At 50.5% G+C, this 18,426-nt stretch overlaps 2 protein-coding genes across 8 annotated transcripts in view; both read left to right on the top strand.

The window, feature by feature from the left end:
- htt (huntingtin) overlaps positions 1 to 11,316 on the top strand; it is a 29,535-nt gene extending 18,219 nt beyond the window's left edge. For 2 of the 4 annotated variants that reach the window (XM_079279489.1, XM_079279488.1), the window contains 24 exons: positions 181 to 357; positions 508 to 584; positions 839 to 974; positions 1,068 to 1,190; positions 1,312 to 1,519; positions 1,715 to 1,860; positions 2,222 to 2,399; positions 2,566 to 2,667; positions 2,809 to 2,993; positions 3,074 to 3,200; positions 3,311 to 3,414; positions 3,625 to 3,779; positions 3,879 to 4,018; positions 4,323 to 4,408; positions 4,487 to 4,617; positions 4,696 to 4,828; positions 5,059 to 5,214; positions 5,466 to 5,656; positions 5,952 to 6,066; positions 6,248 to 6,461; positions 7,476 to 7,695; positions 7,855 to 8,017; positions 8,482 to 8,642; positions 8,750 to 11,316. In XM_079279489.1, the coding sequence (XP_079135615.1) occupies positions 181 to 357; positions 508 to 584; positions 839 to 974; positions 1,068 to 1,190; positions 1,312 to 1,519; positions 1,715 to 1,860; positions 2,222 to 2,399; positions 2,566 to 2,667; positions 2,809 to 2,993; positions 3,074 to 3,200; positions 3,311 to 3,414; positions 3,625 to 3,779; positions 3,879 to 4,018; positions 4,323 to 4,408; positions 4,487 to 4,617; positions 4,696 to 4,828; positions 5,059 to 5,214; positions 5,466 to 5,656; positions 5,952 to 6,066; positions 6,248 to 6,461; positions 7,476 to 7,695; positions 7,855 to 8,017; positions 8,482 to 8,642; positions 8,750 to 8,963 (3,642 nt within the window). In that variant the 3' untranslated portion in view covers positions 8,964 to 11,316. The other 2 variants (XM_079279490.1, XM_079279491.1) reach the window with 2 other exon arrangements.
- Positions 11,317 to 13,614: 2,298 nt separating this feature from the next.
- Positions 13,615 to 18,426, top strand: part of rgs12b (regulator of G protein signaling 12b) — a 35,687-nt gene continuing 30,875 nt past the window's right edge. For all 4 annotated transcript variants that reach the window (XM_079278722.1, XM_079278721.1, XM_079278724.1 and 1 more), the window contains exons 1-3: positions 13,615 to 14,890; positions 15,110 to 15,349; positions 15,460 to 16,425. In XM_079278722.1, the coding sequence (XP_079134848.1) occupies positions 13,802 to 14,890; positions 15,110 to 15,349; positions 15,460 to 16,425 (2,295 nt within the window). In that variant the 5' untranslated portion in view covers positions 13,615 to 13,801. The remainder of the gene's footprint in view (positions 14,891 to 15,109; positions 15,350 to 15,459; positions 16,426 to 18,426) is intronic.

Raw genomic sequence — 18,426 nt, 5'->3', positions numbered from 1 at the left:
ATTCTGTTCATCCTGTTGTGACCATTTTTCCTCTTGCTTTGGTCGCCCGGCGTTCTTATTTTTCAGTTGATCAACACTGGTGTGATTCTAACTTTTCTTTCTCGGCCCTGTCGCTTTGCTCTCCTCCTGTCGTCGTCGTCTTTCTTCCTTCTTCACTGACTCCTCCTCCTCCTTTTGCAGCCTACCACGTTGAAGAAGACTCTGCAGTGTTTGGAAGGCATCCACCTGAGTCAGTCTGGCTCCCTGCTGATGCTGTACGTGGACAAGCTGCTCAGTACTCCCTTCAGGGTTCTGGCTCGCATGGTGGACACACTGGCGTGTCGCAGAGTGGAGATGCTGCTGGCTGAGACGCTACAGGTGCAGCTGACGGATTCGTTTGCATTTGATAAATTATATTTTGTCATCACAGCTTCCAGTCTGTCTGTTGAATTGTTTTCGCTCAGTAGATGTCTGCGGTCAGTTTTCTATTAAGTTGATCATGTGTTGTTGTGTCCCGCCACCCTGCAGAACAGTGTAGCTCAGCTGCCTGTGGAAGAACTGGACCGGCTCCAGGAATACCTCCAGACCAGCGGCCTGGCTCAGAGGTGAAGCGCTTCTGTCTTGACAGCCAATTTGAGGAATAGTTTGCACATTTTACAATTATTAACATCTCGTAAAAAGCAGAACAAACGACAACAAAATAAAAAACACACACGCCAGAAGATGCACAAGTCAAAGTGATTTAAACATTGCATTCCCAATCTGCTCAGACCAGATCGTGAGTATGTAATGCAGCTTTGAGGCAGTTTTTGTTCCCTGGATTCTCCAAATAATGCAAAGATAACCTCTGTTGACGCAGGCATCAGAGGTTTTACTCCCTGCTGGACCGGTTCAGAGCCACGGTTGCCGGCACCAGCAGCCCCACAGCTCCTGTGACGTCGCACCCTTTGGATGGGGATCCACCACCTGCCCCCGAGCTGGTCTCTGCAGAGAAGGTGAGCGATTGGTCTTTGCTGTCTCTTGATTCTGAATAAATTCAGAACGGGAGGTATAAATATTTCCTCTTCATGATCCGATCTTGTCTTCAGGACTGGTACGTGGCGCTGGTGAAGTCTCAGTGTTGTCTTCGTGGAGACGTTTCCCTGTTGGAGACGACGGAACTCCTCACCAAACTACCGCCCACTGACCTATTTGACATCATGAGCTGCAAGGTGACAGACTGCAGGGCCCAGACCAGACCTCCAGACAAACCGTGTTGAGCATATTGGTTCATTCAAATTGGAAAGTGTGGCATCTGAACCTGGCCCTCTCACCCCCCCCCCCCCCCCCCAGGAGTTCAACCTAAGCCTGCTGTGTCCATGTCTCAGTATGGGGATGCAGCGGTTAGCACGAGGTCAGGGGTCGCTCTTGTTGGAGACGGCTCTGCAGGTGACCCTAGAGCGGCTGGCAGGGGTCACCGGGTCACTTCCTGTCCCCCACCAGTCCTTCCTGCCGCCCGCCCGGTCACAGCCCTACTGGAACCAACTAGCTGCTGTGTATGGTGAGAGGGGGAGGGAAGCACAGACTGTTTACTGTCCGATTGAGTCATTTCTCTTCAATTTTGAGCTCTTGTACAATTTGAAGTGACTTTGCTGAGCATGAATTTGAGGTTGCATTGTGTGTAAGAAGCAGGAGAATGTTTGTTGAATGTTCTCCCTCTACAGCTCTAGTTGTTCTCTGTGCGTCTGTCTTTCAGATGAGCCCGGTTTCTACCCCAGGGTTCTGTCGCTCTGCAGAGCTCTGTCCCGGTACCTGCTGAGTGTGAGCCAGCTGCCGTCCTCACTGCACATCTCCTCTGACAAGGAACACCTCATCACTACTTTCACCTGCACTGCTGCCGAGGTAAAGACTACGTGTGAAAGTCTCACTGGAACGCAATATGTGAGCGGTGTACAGTCGCAGGACGGATGTAAATGAAGTCATTCGGGATGTGATCTAAAATGGCTTCTTATTGATTTATTTATTTTTATCTCGACTTTAAATGTGTGATTTTTGTTTCGTTACTTGTTCGACTGTTTCATAAAATTAAAGCATTTGAGAGAAACTGTTTCTGTCATTCTCCATCGTAGAACAGGAGTAAAGTGGTTTAATAATGAATCTATAATAAATGAAGACTCCGTGGTCTCATCTCAATCGATCTGCTGATGTTCTCATGTTGGATGCGGTTGTGTTGTGATGTTGGATGTGATCTCTCCTCGTCCAGGTCGTAGCGTGGCATCTCCTCCAGAACCAGTTGCCCCTGAGTGTGGACCTGCAGTGGGCTCTGTCCTGTCTGTGTCTGGCCCTGCAGCAGCCCTGCGTCTGGAACAAACTCTCCACCCCGGAGTACACCACACACACCTGCTCCCTCATCTACTGCCTGCACCTCATCATTGTTGCAGGTGAGGAGGCTGCAGACATGTTCACGGCCAACATCTCCAAACCGAGGCAACTCGCACCCAAACGATCTGGATTGATGAATAGTACTACGGTTAGAGGTTGAACTGCCCCGTAACATTAAAATGTGTCTTTTCAATGCTGGTCAAACCTTTTGTCTCGGCCTCCCAGTGGCTGTGAGTCCTGGTGACCAGCTTCTGCATCCAGAGAAGAAAAAGACGAAGGCCGAGAGAGAGGCTGACGAAGATGAAGTTGACTCTGCGCATGCTGACCGTGAGCACTGCGTTGTTTTATGTTATTCTTTGTTATTTCAGGGCTTTGCTTAACAACACTGTTTAAAGTCTCACGGTGTCGTTTCTTCTCAGTTGAATTTGCCATCAAATATCCCCCAAAGCGTTGACCTGTGTGTTGCAGACATGTGCGAGTGGCGAGCGTGTGAGATCATGGCGGAGCTGGTGGAAGGCCTGCAGAGCATCCTCTCCCTGGGTCACCATAGCAACAGCGCATTCCCCGCCTTCCTCACACCGACTTTGCGCAACATTGTCATCAGTCTGTCCCGGCTGCCTCTGGTCAACAGCTACACCCGAGTACCTCCACTGGTCAGTGTGTGTGAAAGACATTATGCCTCCAATTTGTCTGCATGAATATATTGGTCTCTTGAAATGATGTGTGTGTTTAGGTTTGGAAACTGGGCTGGTCCCCTCAGCCAGGAGGAGAGTACGGCACCACGCTGCCTGAGATCCCGGTGGACTTCCTGCAGGAGAAGGACGTCTTCAGAGAGTTCCTCTACCGCATCAACACACTGGGTACAGAAACACGCACCGGCACATGATGGAAGTGCAGCATCTGATTGACCAAGATTATGACTGATGCATTGCTGTACTTTCTGACGCGTGAATGGTTTTGTTGTGTTTAGGCTGGAGCAGCAGGACTCAGTTTGAGGAGACCTGGGCCACACTGCTGGGGGTGCTGGTCACCCAACCCATCACCATGGACCAGGAGGAGGAGGCGCAGCAGGAGGTACACGCACAAAGTTCACATCCTTAACTGTACTGCTGGTTTGTGAGGTCGATACGACTGCAGAACTCATCACTCTTGTAGAAGCAGTGAATGAGAAACATGCGAGCGTTCAGCGTGTGAGCATCGACGAAACATGGCACCTCGGACGCATCAGCATGGTGTCCATCTTTCCCATCTGACTCCTTGTTTTGTTCCTCCATTTGTCTCTAGGAGGACTTGGAGCGGACCCAGCTGAATGTGTTAGCGGTGCAGGCCATCACCAGCCTGGTGCTGAGTGCCATGACCCTGCCCACCGCTGGCAACCCTGCAGTCAGCTGTCTGGAACAGCAGCCCCGCAACAAGAGCCTCAAAGCACTGGAAACACGGTAGCGACGCATCTGTTCTCTGTTTATTCGAGTGAAGTGCCCAGAACAAGCATGCAGTGATGTGTGTGTGTGTGTGTGTGTGTGTGTGTGTGTTCCCAGGTTTGGAAGGAAACTTGCAGTGATCAGGGGCGAGGTGGAGAGAGAGATTCAGGCTCTTGTGTCTAAGAGAGACAATGTTCATACTCACCACCCGTACCACGCCTGGGACCCTGTGCCCTCTCTATCGGCAGCCTCAGCTGGTAACACAAAACATTCATCAAGTCTCAGTCTACCCGCAGAGACTGAACTTACTCACGTTTCTCTTGTTATTGATCTGATGTTGTAATGTTCTTTTTAAACGATATTGACCCTACTCGTATTGCTAGTATTTTGCACTGGTGTCGATATTACTTCTTATACTTATTACACTGTTGTTTATATTTTTACCGATATATTTTATTATTCTGTTGTAATCTTTGATCAATTAATGGCACAGAGATTTCCTTCGGGGTTAATAAAGTGCCTTACACCTACCTCTCTAAGTCATCGTTGATGTTGTTGCAGCAGGCACGCTGATCAGCCACGAGAAGCTGCTGCTTCAGATCAACACCGAGAGGGAGTTGGGCAACATGGACTACAAACTGGGACAGGTAAGGGACATCAAAAGAAATGAAGCTTGAGTGTTCAACATGTGTTCATGTTTTTATTCTCTTCTCTCGCCTCCCCAGGTCTCCATCCACTCGGTGTGGTTGGGTAACAACATCACCCCGCTGAGAGAGGAAGAATGGGGCGAGGATGAAGAAGATGAAGCAGACACTCCGGCACCCACCTCGCCGCCCGTATCTCCCATCAACTCCAGGTCCGTCAAAGAGACATTCCTTCAGTCTCAACGCGCTGAGACATCACTGGACTCATGACTGTCTGTCTGTGCTTTCAGGAAGCATCGTGCAGGTGTGGACATTCATTCCTGTTCCCAGTTCCTCCTGGAGCTGTACAGCCAGTGGCTGATCCCCGGCTCCCCGAGTAACAGGAAGACCCCGACCATACTCGTCAGTGAAGTGGTCCGATCGGTGAGCTGCACACGCTTGATTATCATTTTACTCGTTCAGCCATCAGTGAAGGATTGCCTGAAACTGTTCTCAAGAACAACTCGAAACAAAGACCGTAGTTCTTCTCTCTGGAAGCAGACGGTAGATTCATCGGTTTGAGGGGATCCACGAGAAATGGGCCCGTGACCAAGATGGACTCCGCTCTCCTCTCACTCTCTTCGCCGTCTTCCCGCTGTTATCCTTCTCCGTAGCTGCTGGCGGTGTCGGACCTGTTCACAGAGAGGAACCAGTTTGACATGATGTTCTCCACCCTGACGGACCTGCAGAAGCTCCACCCACCAGAGGACGAGATCCTCAATCAATACCTGGTGCCAGCCATCTGCAAGGCAGCTGCAGTGCTGGGAATGGTGAGCATGACTGTGTGTGTGTGGTGACCTTTTGATGTGTTTGATTGGTTGTTCTGTACAATTAACTCCTCGTTTAATATCCTACATACCAGCTCTACCTCCGCCAACAGGGAAGAGGTTACTGATAGAGTAATCAGGCTCGCTGCTCAATCATTTAAAGTTCACTTCTATATCGGAGTGGATTGAGCAGTGCCACTAATCTCTGTGAACTCTTGCTTGAGTGTATAAATGATCTAAATGTATATTTGTAGGACAAAGCGATAGCGGAGCCCGTTTGCCGCCTGTTGGAGACGACCCTGCGCAGCACCCACCTGCCCAGCCGCATGGGCGCTCTGCATGGAGTGCTGTACGTGTTGGAGTGTGACCTGCTGGACGACACGGCCAAACAGCTGATCCCCACCGTCGCCGAGTACCTGCTGTCCAACCTCAGGGCCATCGCTCAGTGAGTAGCGCTCTCTGTTCTATCGGCTGCAGAAACAGACACTGACCTCATTTCATCAACCAATGAGCTGATGATGATGATGATGAAGGGTGGAGCAAACGTGTTAAATGGCGGTAAAGTAAGTGGACTTTAGGTTGAATTAGTTCCGTCCAGCTCAGGGCTACAGAGGACGATACTGTCGCCACCATTTGTCAGACACATTCTTCTGATCTGAGACGAGGACCGAGAGTGCAGCGCAGCATTTGGCCACTAGGTGCTGCCCATCACATACATGGCCTCTCTTTGTGTGCTGCAGCTGTGTGAACCTGCACAACCAGCAGCATGTGTTGGTGATGTGTGCCGTGGCCTTCTACATGATGGAGAACTACCCTCTGGATGTAGGAGCCGAGTTCATGGCTGGAATCATACAGGTAAACCAGGGGGTGTACGGCACATGACGGGATGGGACACGAGTTTAAAAGACATAAAAACGCCATCGTTCTGACTTTGATTTCTGTCACAATCGAAGCATTAGAAGTTCTGCACTCTTGGTTATGAATTCTTTGACGTGCCGGTGTTCCTCTGTCTGCTGCCTTCGGCGCTGTCTTCCAGCTGTGTGGTGTGATGGTGTCGGCCAGCGAGGACTCCACTCCCTCCGTCATCTATCATTGTGTGCTGCGCGGTCTGGAGCGCCTCCTGCTGTCGGAGCAGTTGTCCCGGGTGGACGGAGAAGCGCTGGTCAAACTCGGCGTGGACCGAGTCAACATGCCGTCGCCACACAGAGCCATGGCCGCCCTGGGCCTCATGCTCACCTGCATGTACACCGGTAAGAAGGGCTCCAACAGGACGGGTGCAATGTAGCGTTCTGCCTACATCACCAGCATGTACTGTAGAGGACTGGTGCTCGGCTGCATGGGCACTCTAACTAGCAGGAGACGACTTAACCCTACTGGTGCGTTGTCATTCAGTCACGCTTAAAGCTCTGCAGGCTTCACTAACGGAAGGACTGCTTCAGTGAGGACGTGTCCCAGTTCTTTCCTGTACTCTCATCCCAGACGCATTCCTTTCTAATCGTTTGCAGAGTATAATGTGGTGCCCGTCGTCATATTGAACTATTCTCCATCCAGTTCCACTCCTGGCTTCTGCTGGTGTCTGATATCAGAGGGCGACTCTGAGGGAACGTTATGGGGCAGAACTGGGAATTATGTCTGAACGTATTACTGCCTCTGAGCCCACTGACATGCTTACTCATCCGCCTACGCATCTTGTGCATGTCACCATTGCATGCAGCTTACAGTACACACGAGTATTACAACTGTTAATGCACTCACTGTGAATCTTATCATGCATTACAAGTCATTTACATCCATAAATCTCTTTACAGCATCACAGATCTTTGTTTAAAGTTCCTACCAACCCTGTAATGATGCAACAAACAACAAAGCTGCTCGCTCTCTGCATGTGATACACGTATTCTCTACCTCTGCTATACCCGACCTCTAACCCCGACGTCGGCCCCTACTAACTCTAGCAACTCTTAGCGTATTGTCCAAAATGCAAACTGAGTTATAACTTCAGGCAAAGCAGGCTGCAGCAGCTTCAGGTCACATGAGAGCGTAATGTGCCCAGAAAACACGGCGTTGATGATCTCTGCTCATAAAGTATTATTTATTTATATTATACAGGCACCAGTCACTTAGAGAGAACCGTAAGAAGCTCATTTTGACAGCGCCCAGAATTCCACCCATCTTCTGAATCTTGTGATGTCGGTGCCCACTCTAACGTCTCCCCCACTGGTCCGACCGGTGCAACCCTCCCCACCCCCCTCTCGTCCTCTCAGCGGTGCTTGCGTCGGGTTCAGACGTGACGGGGGTTAGAGGTCAGGTTGACTCTGGCTCTGCCGCAGCAGAGGCGGTGGGCGTCACGGCCGGTCATGTTGCTTTCTCCTCAGGAAAGGAGAAAGCCAGCCCTGCCGGTCGCCCCGCCCACCCCGACCCCCAGGCCCCGGACAGCGAGTCCGTCATCGTGGCCATGGAGAGGGTCTCTGTTCTCTTCGACAGGTGAACGCACACGGCCTCCGCTGTACGAGTAATGCACATAGTTTTGTATTCATGATTAAAATAGTCCTGTGGGTTTGTGGTGTCCAGTGTAATGAACGTTGTGACGACCGCAGCAGCACTTTGTCTTGTTTACGCCATCGTCATCGTTTCCGTTTGCAGGATCCGGAAAGGTTTACCCAGCGAGGCTCGGGTGGTGTCCAGGATTCTGCCCCAGTTTTTGGACGACTTCTTCCCGCCACAGGACGTCATGAACAAAGTCATCGGAGAGTTCCTGTCCAATCAGCAGCCGTACCCTCAGTTCATGGCCGCTGTCGTCTACAAGGTCGGCAGCAGGGCTGAGCCATCGCTCGATCATTATTAATGCTTTAAAGCCAAACGATAACAGATTAGAAACGTCATCATGTTCTGTACATGAGCTTCACACAAATGTGATTATTCTGTGGCCACAGAAATGCTGAAGAGTTGTCTTCTTAAAGAGTTTCACTGACGTCTCGTGAAGTTGTTACGAGCTGCCTTTGTCTGGACCAGCCAGCTCCTGTTGTCCATCAGACAATAAGTTGTCAGGACAACATGGCGCTGCAGCAGAGAGGGCTTTCCAGTTGTTCAGGGATTTAAAATACAGAACGAATGAGATCTCTGCACTTATTAGACTGTTAACAGGAATTCAAAAGTTAGTGAAGCTTTTGTAAGATGATTAGTGATCTTCTTTGAACGGATCTTTTTCGGTAATCATTTGTCTCGGTCTACTTTCTTCTTTTCCTCCCTTGGCTCTGCACCAACCTCCAGGTTTTCCAGACCCTGCATGCCACAGGCCAGTCCTCCATGGTGCGAGACTGGGTGCTGCTCTCCTTGTCCAACTTCACCCAGAGGACACCGGTGGCCATGGCCATGTGGAGCCTCTCCTGTTTCTTTGTCTCTGCTTCCACCTCCCAGTGGATCTCAGCGCTGTATCCTCTCCACTAAGCAGGACTGACTGGGTTGTGTCTGTACTGTATGTGGGTGTAAAGGTACGAGTAGCGTTGTCTGTTGTCCTTAACCCCCCCGCTCTCACCAGACTGCCACACGTGATCAGCCGAATGGGCTCCAGTGAGGTGGTGGACGTCAACCTGTTCTGCCTGGTGGCCATGGATTTCTACCGGCACCAGATCGACGAGGAGCTGGACCGGAGGGCTTTCCAGTCCGTCTTTGAGACGGTGGCCTCGCCGGGCAGCCCTTATCACCAGCTGCTGGGCTGTCTGCAGTCGATCCACCAGGACACATCGCTGTGAGGCCACGAAGGCACAGAGAGAGAGAGAGAGGCGGGGGAGGGATGCTCACGGGCGTACACCTCCTCCTTGAGTTGCAATGAAGGGGAAGAACGGAATGTTTCACTGGAAAGATCGACTGTAGCCTCACCCCTCTCACCCCTCTCCCTCCTCTCCCTCTACACTGATGTGAAACGAGTAGAACCACTGAAGGCACCGTGATGAAGAGAAACGAGGAGATCTGACTCCGGGTCAGTTTTAGGGCGTATGTGAAAGGTCTGCACCTACATTAAGGACACTGGCTGCAGAACCTCCAAACTGACCACAGACCACGACCGCACCTTCAACACCTCCTCCTCCTCCTCCTCCCCAGCACCGTGATTAGAAGACATATAAAAGAATAACATAAATCAAACACAAACATTGGATTTGTTTGTTTTCCTGTGAGGACTTGCTTGAGTATTGTGATGTCGGTAAAATAGAGAAAAAAACCTAAAAAATGCAAAGTATTTACTGTATTTAAAGTTCCACTGCGTTCTGTTGAAGATGACTGCCGGTCTGCTGAGGACAGCGGCCGACGCAGGAGGGTCACAAATGCTTAATGTTAATAATTCGTGTCTTTGAAGACCTTTTTAATATTTAAGTTGTGTTCATTCTCCGACGCGCACAAGTTAAATATTCGATGTGTCAGAATGATCACGAACAGTATTTTTGTTTCCTTGCAATGAACCAGCGGATGGATGTTGTGATTCGTCGATGCAGGAACTTGTTTGCATCATTTCAACAAGTAGTCTGCAGTAGTAGTGCAGAGGACAAAGAATGAGACTTTCTCCTGCGTTGCACGTGTGAGGGCCGAACAGCAGGTCAGATGCTGGGACATGTCCAGCAAGTGAAATACCAAAATTGCAGGTGGACTTCTTCTTAACCAGTATCAGGGGGAGGAGCTTCCCGCTTATGATCTTTATCATACTGCTTATATCCGTCTAGACCTTTTAAAATTGACTTCTAATCTCGGACCCGGAATGACTCCACCTGACCACTTCGTGTACTTTTTAAATTCTCAGGATGTAAAATGTGACTTTCGTTGTTGTAATAATAAGACTGGATGTAATCTGCAGTCATCTTTAAATGGAGTTACCGTCGTAGCTTGAGGGGGAAACAAACCTAATTGTGAAGTTAAACTAAAGCCGCGGTGCATGTTCAGATCCAAACTAAAGATGAGATCTTAACATGGACAATAAGAACTTGATTTCCTGTCGGTCTGAACTCGTACATGATGCCTGAGTGTGCTGCGCGGCGTTGCTCTGTACATGCACTTGCCTTAGATGAAGACTGCATATACGTCTGTCCTGTACACTGAAAGCATGCTCAGCATTACTGCTGTTTCTTGCGTAGTCCTTCGTACTGTGTTTGTGGAAGAGACGCGACACAATGCAAAGGGAGCCTCGAGACCTGAGAGACCAACAGATGAGCACGTGCAGCGGCGGGACGGCGGGAGGCTTCTGTTGAGCTTTAAATATTGTTTTGTCTCCGTTTTAAAGATTGGTAAATATTTCATCGTCTTTGTGCAGAATATGAAATGCCCCCAGCACTTAAAGTGGAAGCGCCTCATGATGTCGCTTCCTTGATATGCAACGAGTCCTTCCATCAGTGATCTGCACGCGCAACGTGTTCCCACTTTCTCTGGCTTCCTTTTGATCATGTTCATGTAATTCACTCAATAAATGGCTGCAGCTGTATTACAGTTCCATCGTGAGCCTCCCTGGAGCAGATTAAATGATCAACGGTGTCTTCAAAGATGTGGTGAGAAAAGAAGCCGAGGATGACTGAACCCTGTTTTGGGTTTTTTGCAGCACTTACAATGTTAAAAGAATTAATTCACAAACGGGACCGAGGGGGCTGTTCTGTTCATCAGGCTGAAGACGAGCAGAAGACCCCGCAGGGGTAATGCGATTACACGCAGTCGTTCTGTGGTTTTGGTAAATGCGCGTGTCGGTCATGTTCACCTGATTTAACACGCGTCACTTCAAGCTTTTCCTCTTCTAGAATCAGCTGCTCACAATATAGTTTGGTTGTTGATTTTGGGCCTCGTGAAGGAGCGGAGTCGCTGCAGGTTCTTTCCATGCGCCACACGTGCGCCTGTCGGTCACTGAGTGTTGCTGAGGAAACCTCGTCCCCTTTACAGCAGTTCAAACTGGTTCTGATGACGGCCGTCATAGAAGAACAGTCACGTGATCCTCTAGTCTGAGAACCTCGACGTCTTCTTTTCTAACAATATTCTGTCAAATATAAAGACTTTCAGTTCATTTTAATATTTTCAAGAGATAAATCACTGCATATGAGCTGTTGTAGAAATGAATAAATTATTTAAAGATGTTATGTTTGTGAATTGTGTGACTTCTTTGAGGATATAATTTAAAGGATTTGTTTTATTAACTACTACGATGCTAGTCGAGGCTGTTTGTGTTTTCAGGTGAAGGTGAATCCTGTGTCTCTAGAACAGTCCACCTGTGAGGACACATTACATGTTGCTGCCTCTGTCAGAGAGAACACGCTGGAAACAGCCAGTGTTGCATCTTTTATTTCAAGTCCATCACCAGACCTTAAACTGACTCTTACCTCTGACGGGATCATGTTATTGCATTTTGTAGTTTCCGTTCCTCAGCCAGGCTGTGATCTACTTCTAGACTCCACTGTAATCACACATGCTCTTGTTTTACAGCACCTAATAAGATGGATGATTCATGATTAAAAAGGTATTAACTGGATTACCAGACACATGGCATATGGTTCATCACAGCCAGCAACTGTCCATCGCTGTACAAAGGCTTTATAATGTCATGTGAGTTACACTAAACACAACACAAACTAAAACAGTGAACGTTGAACAGGTCACCGCTTTGGAAAAAAATCAACTCTCATCCTGACGATGTTTTAGATGTTTATTGCAGCATTTAATAACCCTTTGAAGCTAGAAATGAATACATCAGTAATCCAACAGGTGTGTGTGTGAGTTCAGGTATGAGCGTATACTCCAACATATTAAATACACTTTACAATCAGACATGCACATGTCTTTCTGAAGTAGATTTCTGAATTCACCAGCACAAAGACACGGCTGTTTTTACTTTGAAGTGTTGATGCTTTACAAGTTGTACAATAGTGTTAGTACAGTAACACCCCCCCCCCCCCCCCCAAAAAAAACTCAAGATAGACTCATTCCACTGTTCAGAAGCCTCGAGACACTTCCCAAATATACTGCGATGAGAGAAAATATGAATGAAGTGTAAAACAAAAACTTTCCTTCATCCTCATGTATACTGTTTGACGCCCCCCCTCCCCCCTCTCCTCACTCCCCCCCCTCTCCAAACACCCCTCCCTCCCTCTCCTCCTCTTCCTCCTCCTCTTAAGGCTACTTGGCCAGATGGTGCAGCCTTTTCTTTTGTTTACCCATCGTCTCTGAGTTTACCTCAATAAAACCTTGGTTACTGAACTATGGAAGCTGCTCGAGCAGCAGCAGCGCGTCGGACTCCAGCACGTGAGTCTGTATTTTACCTCTGCCCGCGTGCACACTCTGTGGGACATGATGAAGGAGTTTGCATCCTCCTCTTACTGAGCTGTCCCTGCTTTACAACTCACCCGTAAAGTGCCCAGCTGTTCGCTTTCTCGCTGCATGATGGTAGAAGACATTTAAACTCTGCTGATAATAACAATAATAATACTTATAATAATTAACAGTGGAGTCAGACGACTGGTCTCGCGCCGCTAGCCTCAGACGCCTGTGGAATACGCTGCTGTTGATACTTTTATCTGTGATTTCTCAAACTAACTTTTGTCAATTTATCCACATGACTGTCCGCCACGTGACTGACAGCTCGGAGAACCAATGACGGGATGTAAAGGTCTGTGTACACCGCCGTAACCTTAGTTACAGACCGACATTCCGCAGAAGCGGAGCTCGGGGGGCGGGACTCCGGTTAAGCACGGGTGGGTGCGCGTTAACAGCGAGTCACCGCAAGAAACTGTTTGGTAACTTTCGGGAATTGTCAAAAACAAAGCATGCACACGTGTGAATGTAACGTGATAAATACAAAGGTGTCAACTTCTTTCAAAAGCGAGCATTGCAAACTAACGTGTCGCTTTACTAGCATGTGCAGCTAACTAAGCTAACGCCTCCGCTAACGTTAACGCATTCTTCTGCGTGAACGCCTTCGACTGTTGATGAAAACAACACGCGTTTAACTCGCACGGACGCCACAGTTCACGTGGACAATGAGCGCGTTTAAGAGTGAAAGTTACCCGAGAGTTGGTGGTTGTCGGCTGGGTGTGTGTGACTTCACCTGCTGCCTCAGGTACGAACACGCCTCTGGTTTGAACACACGCTGCTCATTGGACAGCGCTGCACTGACTCCACCCTGCACAGGTGTGGCTGCGTGTAGAGGTCAATGTTAATAAGCGGTAAAATGCGATATTAAAGATCAATATTGCCATTCATGACAGTTGAATGATTCCCTGACTGAATAGAGCCATAACGACTGGAGAGCGTGTTCAGTCTATGTGAGGTATGATGGGTGAGGAGAGCAAAACATGTGAAGGAGGAGGATTGCTCTCATGTCTGGCTTGGCTCTGTTTGTTGTGCTGCAGGTAGCTGAGGCTGTGAACTGAGAGAGACACCGGGATGGGAATACTACAGTAGCAAGGCTGTGCCAGAGCTGAGGGCAATCTGTCACCCCTCTGCTGCATTTAGAAGCATTGCTCATTTTTTCCGGAGCGGCTTGACGAGAAGACGTACGTCGGGTCTGCCCCGCGTACCTGCCTGAGCAGAGCCTCGGCATGTGCAATGACTGATTGGAGCTGAGTCGATGGACAAGAGGAAGCACCCTGGCACAATGTTCAGGCAAGCGGACGCGTCATCCAAAAGACGCCCTTGTGGTGGAAGCGGGCCGCCCCAGCCTCCACCCTCCTCCTCCTCCTCCAACCAGCAGGGTCGTATCCGGGCTGTGGAGGTGGCGAGAGGAAGAACGGGGTATGGCTTCACACTGTCGGGCCAAGGCCCATGTGTCCTCAGCTGCATCCTGAAAGGCAGCCCTGCAGACTATGTGGGTCTGCGTTCCGGAGACCACATCCTCTCCGTCAATGACATCAATGTCTCCATGGCGTCGCACGAAGATGTGGTGAAACTGATTGGACGCTGCTCTGGTGTCTTGAAACTGGTCATCGCTGAGGGAGAGCGGCACCGGCGGCACCATCACCACCACCAACGCACCGCTGCAAGTCGTCACCAGAGCAGCAACGCAGTGGCAGCGTCTTACCCGGACTCGTGCTCCAGTGACGACGAGTTGGATGTTTTTTATGACAACAGTGTGAACAACAACAACAACAGCAGGCCGGGCTGTGGAGCCCGTGGCGGCTGGTACAAACCCAAGCTGGATTCTAAGCAGCTGGGCATCAACAGGGCAGAGAAGGTTGTGGCAGAGCTGCAGTCCGGAGGGATTTTTAACATGATCTTTGAGAACTCCAGCCAGTCGTCCAGCAGCTCAGACAAGGACAGACCTGGACCCGGCTCATCATCGAAGCCACGCCCGCGTTCTGACCCGGAGTTCCCTCCGTATCAGAACGCCTCCCGATTCCAGAGCAACCCGAACCTGCTCTCTGAGGAGGAGATGGCCCAAGTTCTGAGTGACGACTCCGTCTTCCTGGACGCAGACTTCCGTCATCTCCACCTTCAACAACACGAGCAAGAGCAAGACTTGGACGTGGGAGACGGGGGCGACCTGGGCCTGGAGCCCAGCGAGGGCATCCTCAATGTGGGCATGATCGTCGGCTATCTGGGCTCCATTGAGCTGGCTTCTGTAGGGACCAGCTTAGAGAGCGACAGCCTGCAAGCCATCAGATGCAGCATGAGGCGCCTCCGGGCCGAGCAGAAGATCCACTCGCTGGTTCTTATGAAGGTGCGGTTGAGTGTTTGTGAACCATCTGATGATGAGAACTTGTTCACTATTTATCTTGATTTAGTAAAAAGCTCAGATGTGATTTGATCAAACTCATTTACACCTTTAAGTGCTGGAAAACCATGAAAATAAAAACCAGGATTACTTTATCCTGAATCTGCAAAGTCTGTCATGTTTGTCATGTTGTCTGGTAACTTCTATTGTCTGCTTTGCTGCCAGGTCATGCACGACAGCGTGCGTCTTTGCAGCGACAGAGGTCAGGTTCTGGCCACCTACCCTGCAGAGAAGCTGGCCTTCAGCGCCTGTTGTCCCGATGACCGTCGATTCTTCGGACTGGTCACGATGCAGGCCGCGGACGACCACGACGACTGTCACTTCAGCCACGGGCGAGACGAGGAGGGCGGCTTGAGGACTTCCTGTCACGTGTTCATCGTGGACCCAGATCTCTGTCACCACCAGGTCTGAAGAGAGGGTTTAATTGTAACATGTCGTTAGGAACCGCTAGCAGCAGTTCAAAGCGTTTCCTGTGCCATCTTATCACTACATTGTGGTGACTGTTGTCTCCTCAGGTCCATTCAGGGGTATCGAGGAGGTTTGGCTTTGAGTGCACCCCCGACCCAGACACAGGAGGCTGCCTGGAGTTCCCGCCCAGTTCTCAGCCTCTCCTCCAGTTTGTTTCCGTCCTCTACCGGGACATGGGGGACAACATCGAGGGGGTCCGTGCCCGGGCCTTCCACGACCCGGACAACGACGCCCAGCAGAACCACAGCACCAGCAGCAACAGCGACAGCGGGATCGGCAACTTTTTACCAGAAGAGAGAAGCAACAGGGTGCTTTTAGTCGATCTCGGAGGTCCTCCGAACCACAGCCACGTCTCCGGGCCGCGCCACTGGGACAGCCCGCCTTCGTCCCAGCAGGCCTGGAGCCCCACCCTCGGAGCTGCGGCCCCTCACCCTCCTCCTCCTCCTCTGCCAGCTCTTAGAAATGGCCACAACCGTCACGAGCCACACCTGGCTGACCTCCCTCACCCCGATGTCCCCGGCAGGCACTCTCGAGGAGTCCACCCGCACCACTACTCGCCAGGGAAGCGGGGAGGAGCTGTGGGGGGAGGAGAGAAGAGAGGGGTTGGAGGAGTAGGTGCAGGGGCGGAGCCGCAGCGGTGGCTTCCAGTCCATGTGCTGAGAGACTGGCGTCAGCAGCACCACCACCACCACCTCCAGGGCCTGAGCAGCGACCAGGAGTCCTACGCCGAGTCCACCGACGGATGGTCTTCGGCTAACTGCAGCACCCTGCCTCCGCCCATGAATAAGATCCCGGCCGACCGCTACCGGGCCCCGCTGGCCCCCGGGGACCACCTGCCGCCGCCTCCTCCGCCTCCTCCTCTTCCTCCTCCACCACCACATCCCCACTCACACACCCACCGGCTGGCTGTTCACAAAGACGAGTGGGCAAAGAAGCTGTTCGGGGAGAGAGCCGGAGCAGAGAGAGCAGAGAGAGAGAAGAAACGAGGGAATGCAAAAGAGGGAGAGAAAAAGGTACGTGTCTGATCAAACACACGAACACCACCCGAGGAGCAACACCTTCACTTTTCATGCTGATCACGTATTTTATTCATTTGAATTCTAAATCCTCAGCCCGTGTATCGTCATTCCTTCACAACACTGCATTCACGAATGTGTTGTGCCAGTTTGTGGGCGGTGGGCTTTTTAGAAGAGTTGTGTTAGAACTGACCATGAGATGAGAAGCCCCCCCCGCCGCTGTGGAAACTTACTCTGACTCGAGTCCAGGACAGTTCATTGAGGCTATAAATCCATTTGTGTTGATCCCACTGCGCTGCAACGCATCGGCGCCCTCTTCACCTCGAGGCCGAGCGTTTCAGCGGGTCAGAGTTTCTCCTTCACTCGGAGATTTTGGGGGTTTTGAAAAGTTTCGATGAGCCTTGTTCACTCCAGCAGCGCAGCATATTCCCTTTACTCTATTGAACGATGCGGGCGCCTCTACCCAGACTGAGTACGAGCAGATAAGTTATTTATCCGCACTGCTCCGGTATCAGATCATGTATTATGCACCAGCCAGACATCTGCCTTCACCTGGAAACCACCTGTTTCCCACCGCGATGAGACTCAAACAGCGCAGCAGGCTGTACTTCTGATGGAGCCGCCGTAAAGTGTTCGTAGTGTTTCTTTGATTTACTTCAAGCATGTGTTTGCGTGCATATGAGTGTTGAAGAGTAACCACATGTAACCACATGTTACATGAGTAAAGGGACAACTTCCCGCTGAGGTCGATTCTCGGTTGGATGCATTGTTTTGTGAGAAGTTGACAGTCCGCTGCTGACTGTCTGTTCATTGTTTGCAGACAATAGACAGGAAGAGATGCAGGCTGAGAGTGACTCCCTGCAGCTGAATCTCAAGAAGTATGAAGGAAACGGTGGCATTGTCCACATTTACATATCAGAACCACGGCAGCCTCCTGCTTCCTTGATAGTAACACGTGTGGTGCACAGGGTCCCACGGGACAATCGGAGGAAGTGTTTACGAGGCCAGAGGCCGACGCTGACAGGAAGGTGGACGTCAGCCCTCTGAACAATGTCCTCTGACTGGGGGGGGGGGGGCTGCTGCCGACATGGTGAGCCAGGATCACCAAACACCATCGTGATTTAGGCAAAATATGATGCTGGTGCAGGTGTGACGAATGTAGTTCTTGTGTTTTTCACAAGAACTACTTGATGATTGAAGTATGAGAGCTGACTGTATGGGTGATGCAGTGTTAATAGATTGTGAGTGTCGGCCACCTGGCGGCGCTGTTTCACTGCCTAAACCTCCATCAGCCTCCTGCGCTCTCACCACGGTCGACTCATTTAGGTTTTCATTATAAAAGCTCGACATTCATTATAGAAGTGCTTCGGTACCTGAAGTTCATCCGTCCACAACGCACACGCGTGTGTTTGATCTGGTTACATGAAAGAAAATGTAAATTTGAGGAGCACATTGTAGAATTAATTGGAGTTCATTGAAGAACACTTGACTTGAATATAGACATTATATTCTCACACGCACAGCGTTGCCTCAGTATCCAGGCAACGTCGCGGGTCGTCCCCTGATGAAGCGCTGACGAGCCGTCCCGTCAGATTCGGCGTGTGTCCCGGCGTGACCTCTGCGGCCTGTCGGCATGGACTCATTACTCATTAGTCAGCCGCGGTCTGCTGACAGACGCTTGCTGCTGCGCCGTGCGCAGATTCACTGAATGCCATTTGTGAGCGGAAGGCAGACGGATTCTTCCGTTGCCTCTGAAGACGGATGCTCCGGACGATGCAGCACAACAGATGTCAGAAGGCTCATTGTAGACTTGTAAAAGCAACGCACGGCTCAGCTTCTCCTCCTCTTTGGTTTACAGCACGACTCGGTGAGGTTCCATCATCTTCAGATGGCTCTGTGCAATAAACCTCAATGACCCCGGTGACTCATGCTGCTCATGGGCTCATTTTATGGCATCATGTAACATCTGGAACATCATCTCTTCACTGCAGTTAGAGG

The sequence above is a fragment of the Melanostigma gelatinosum genome (assembly GCF_949748355.1).
Source record: "Melanostigma gelatinosum genome assembly, chromosome: 11".
NCBI lineage: Eukaryota > Metazoa > Chordata > Actinopteri > Perciformes > Zoarcidae > Melanostigma > Melanostigma gelatinosum.
This window is presented reverse-complemented; position numbering and strand designations above follow the sequence as displayed.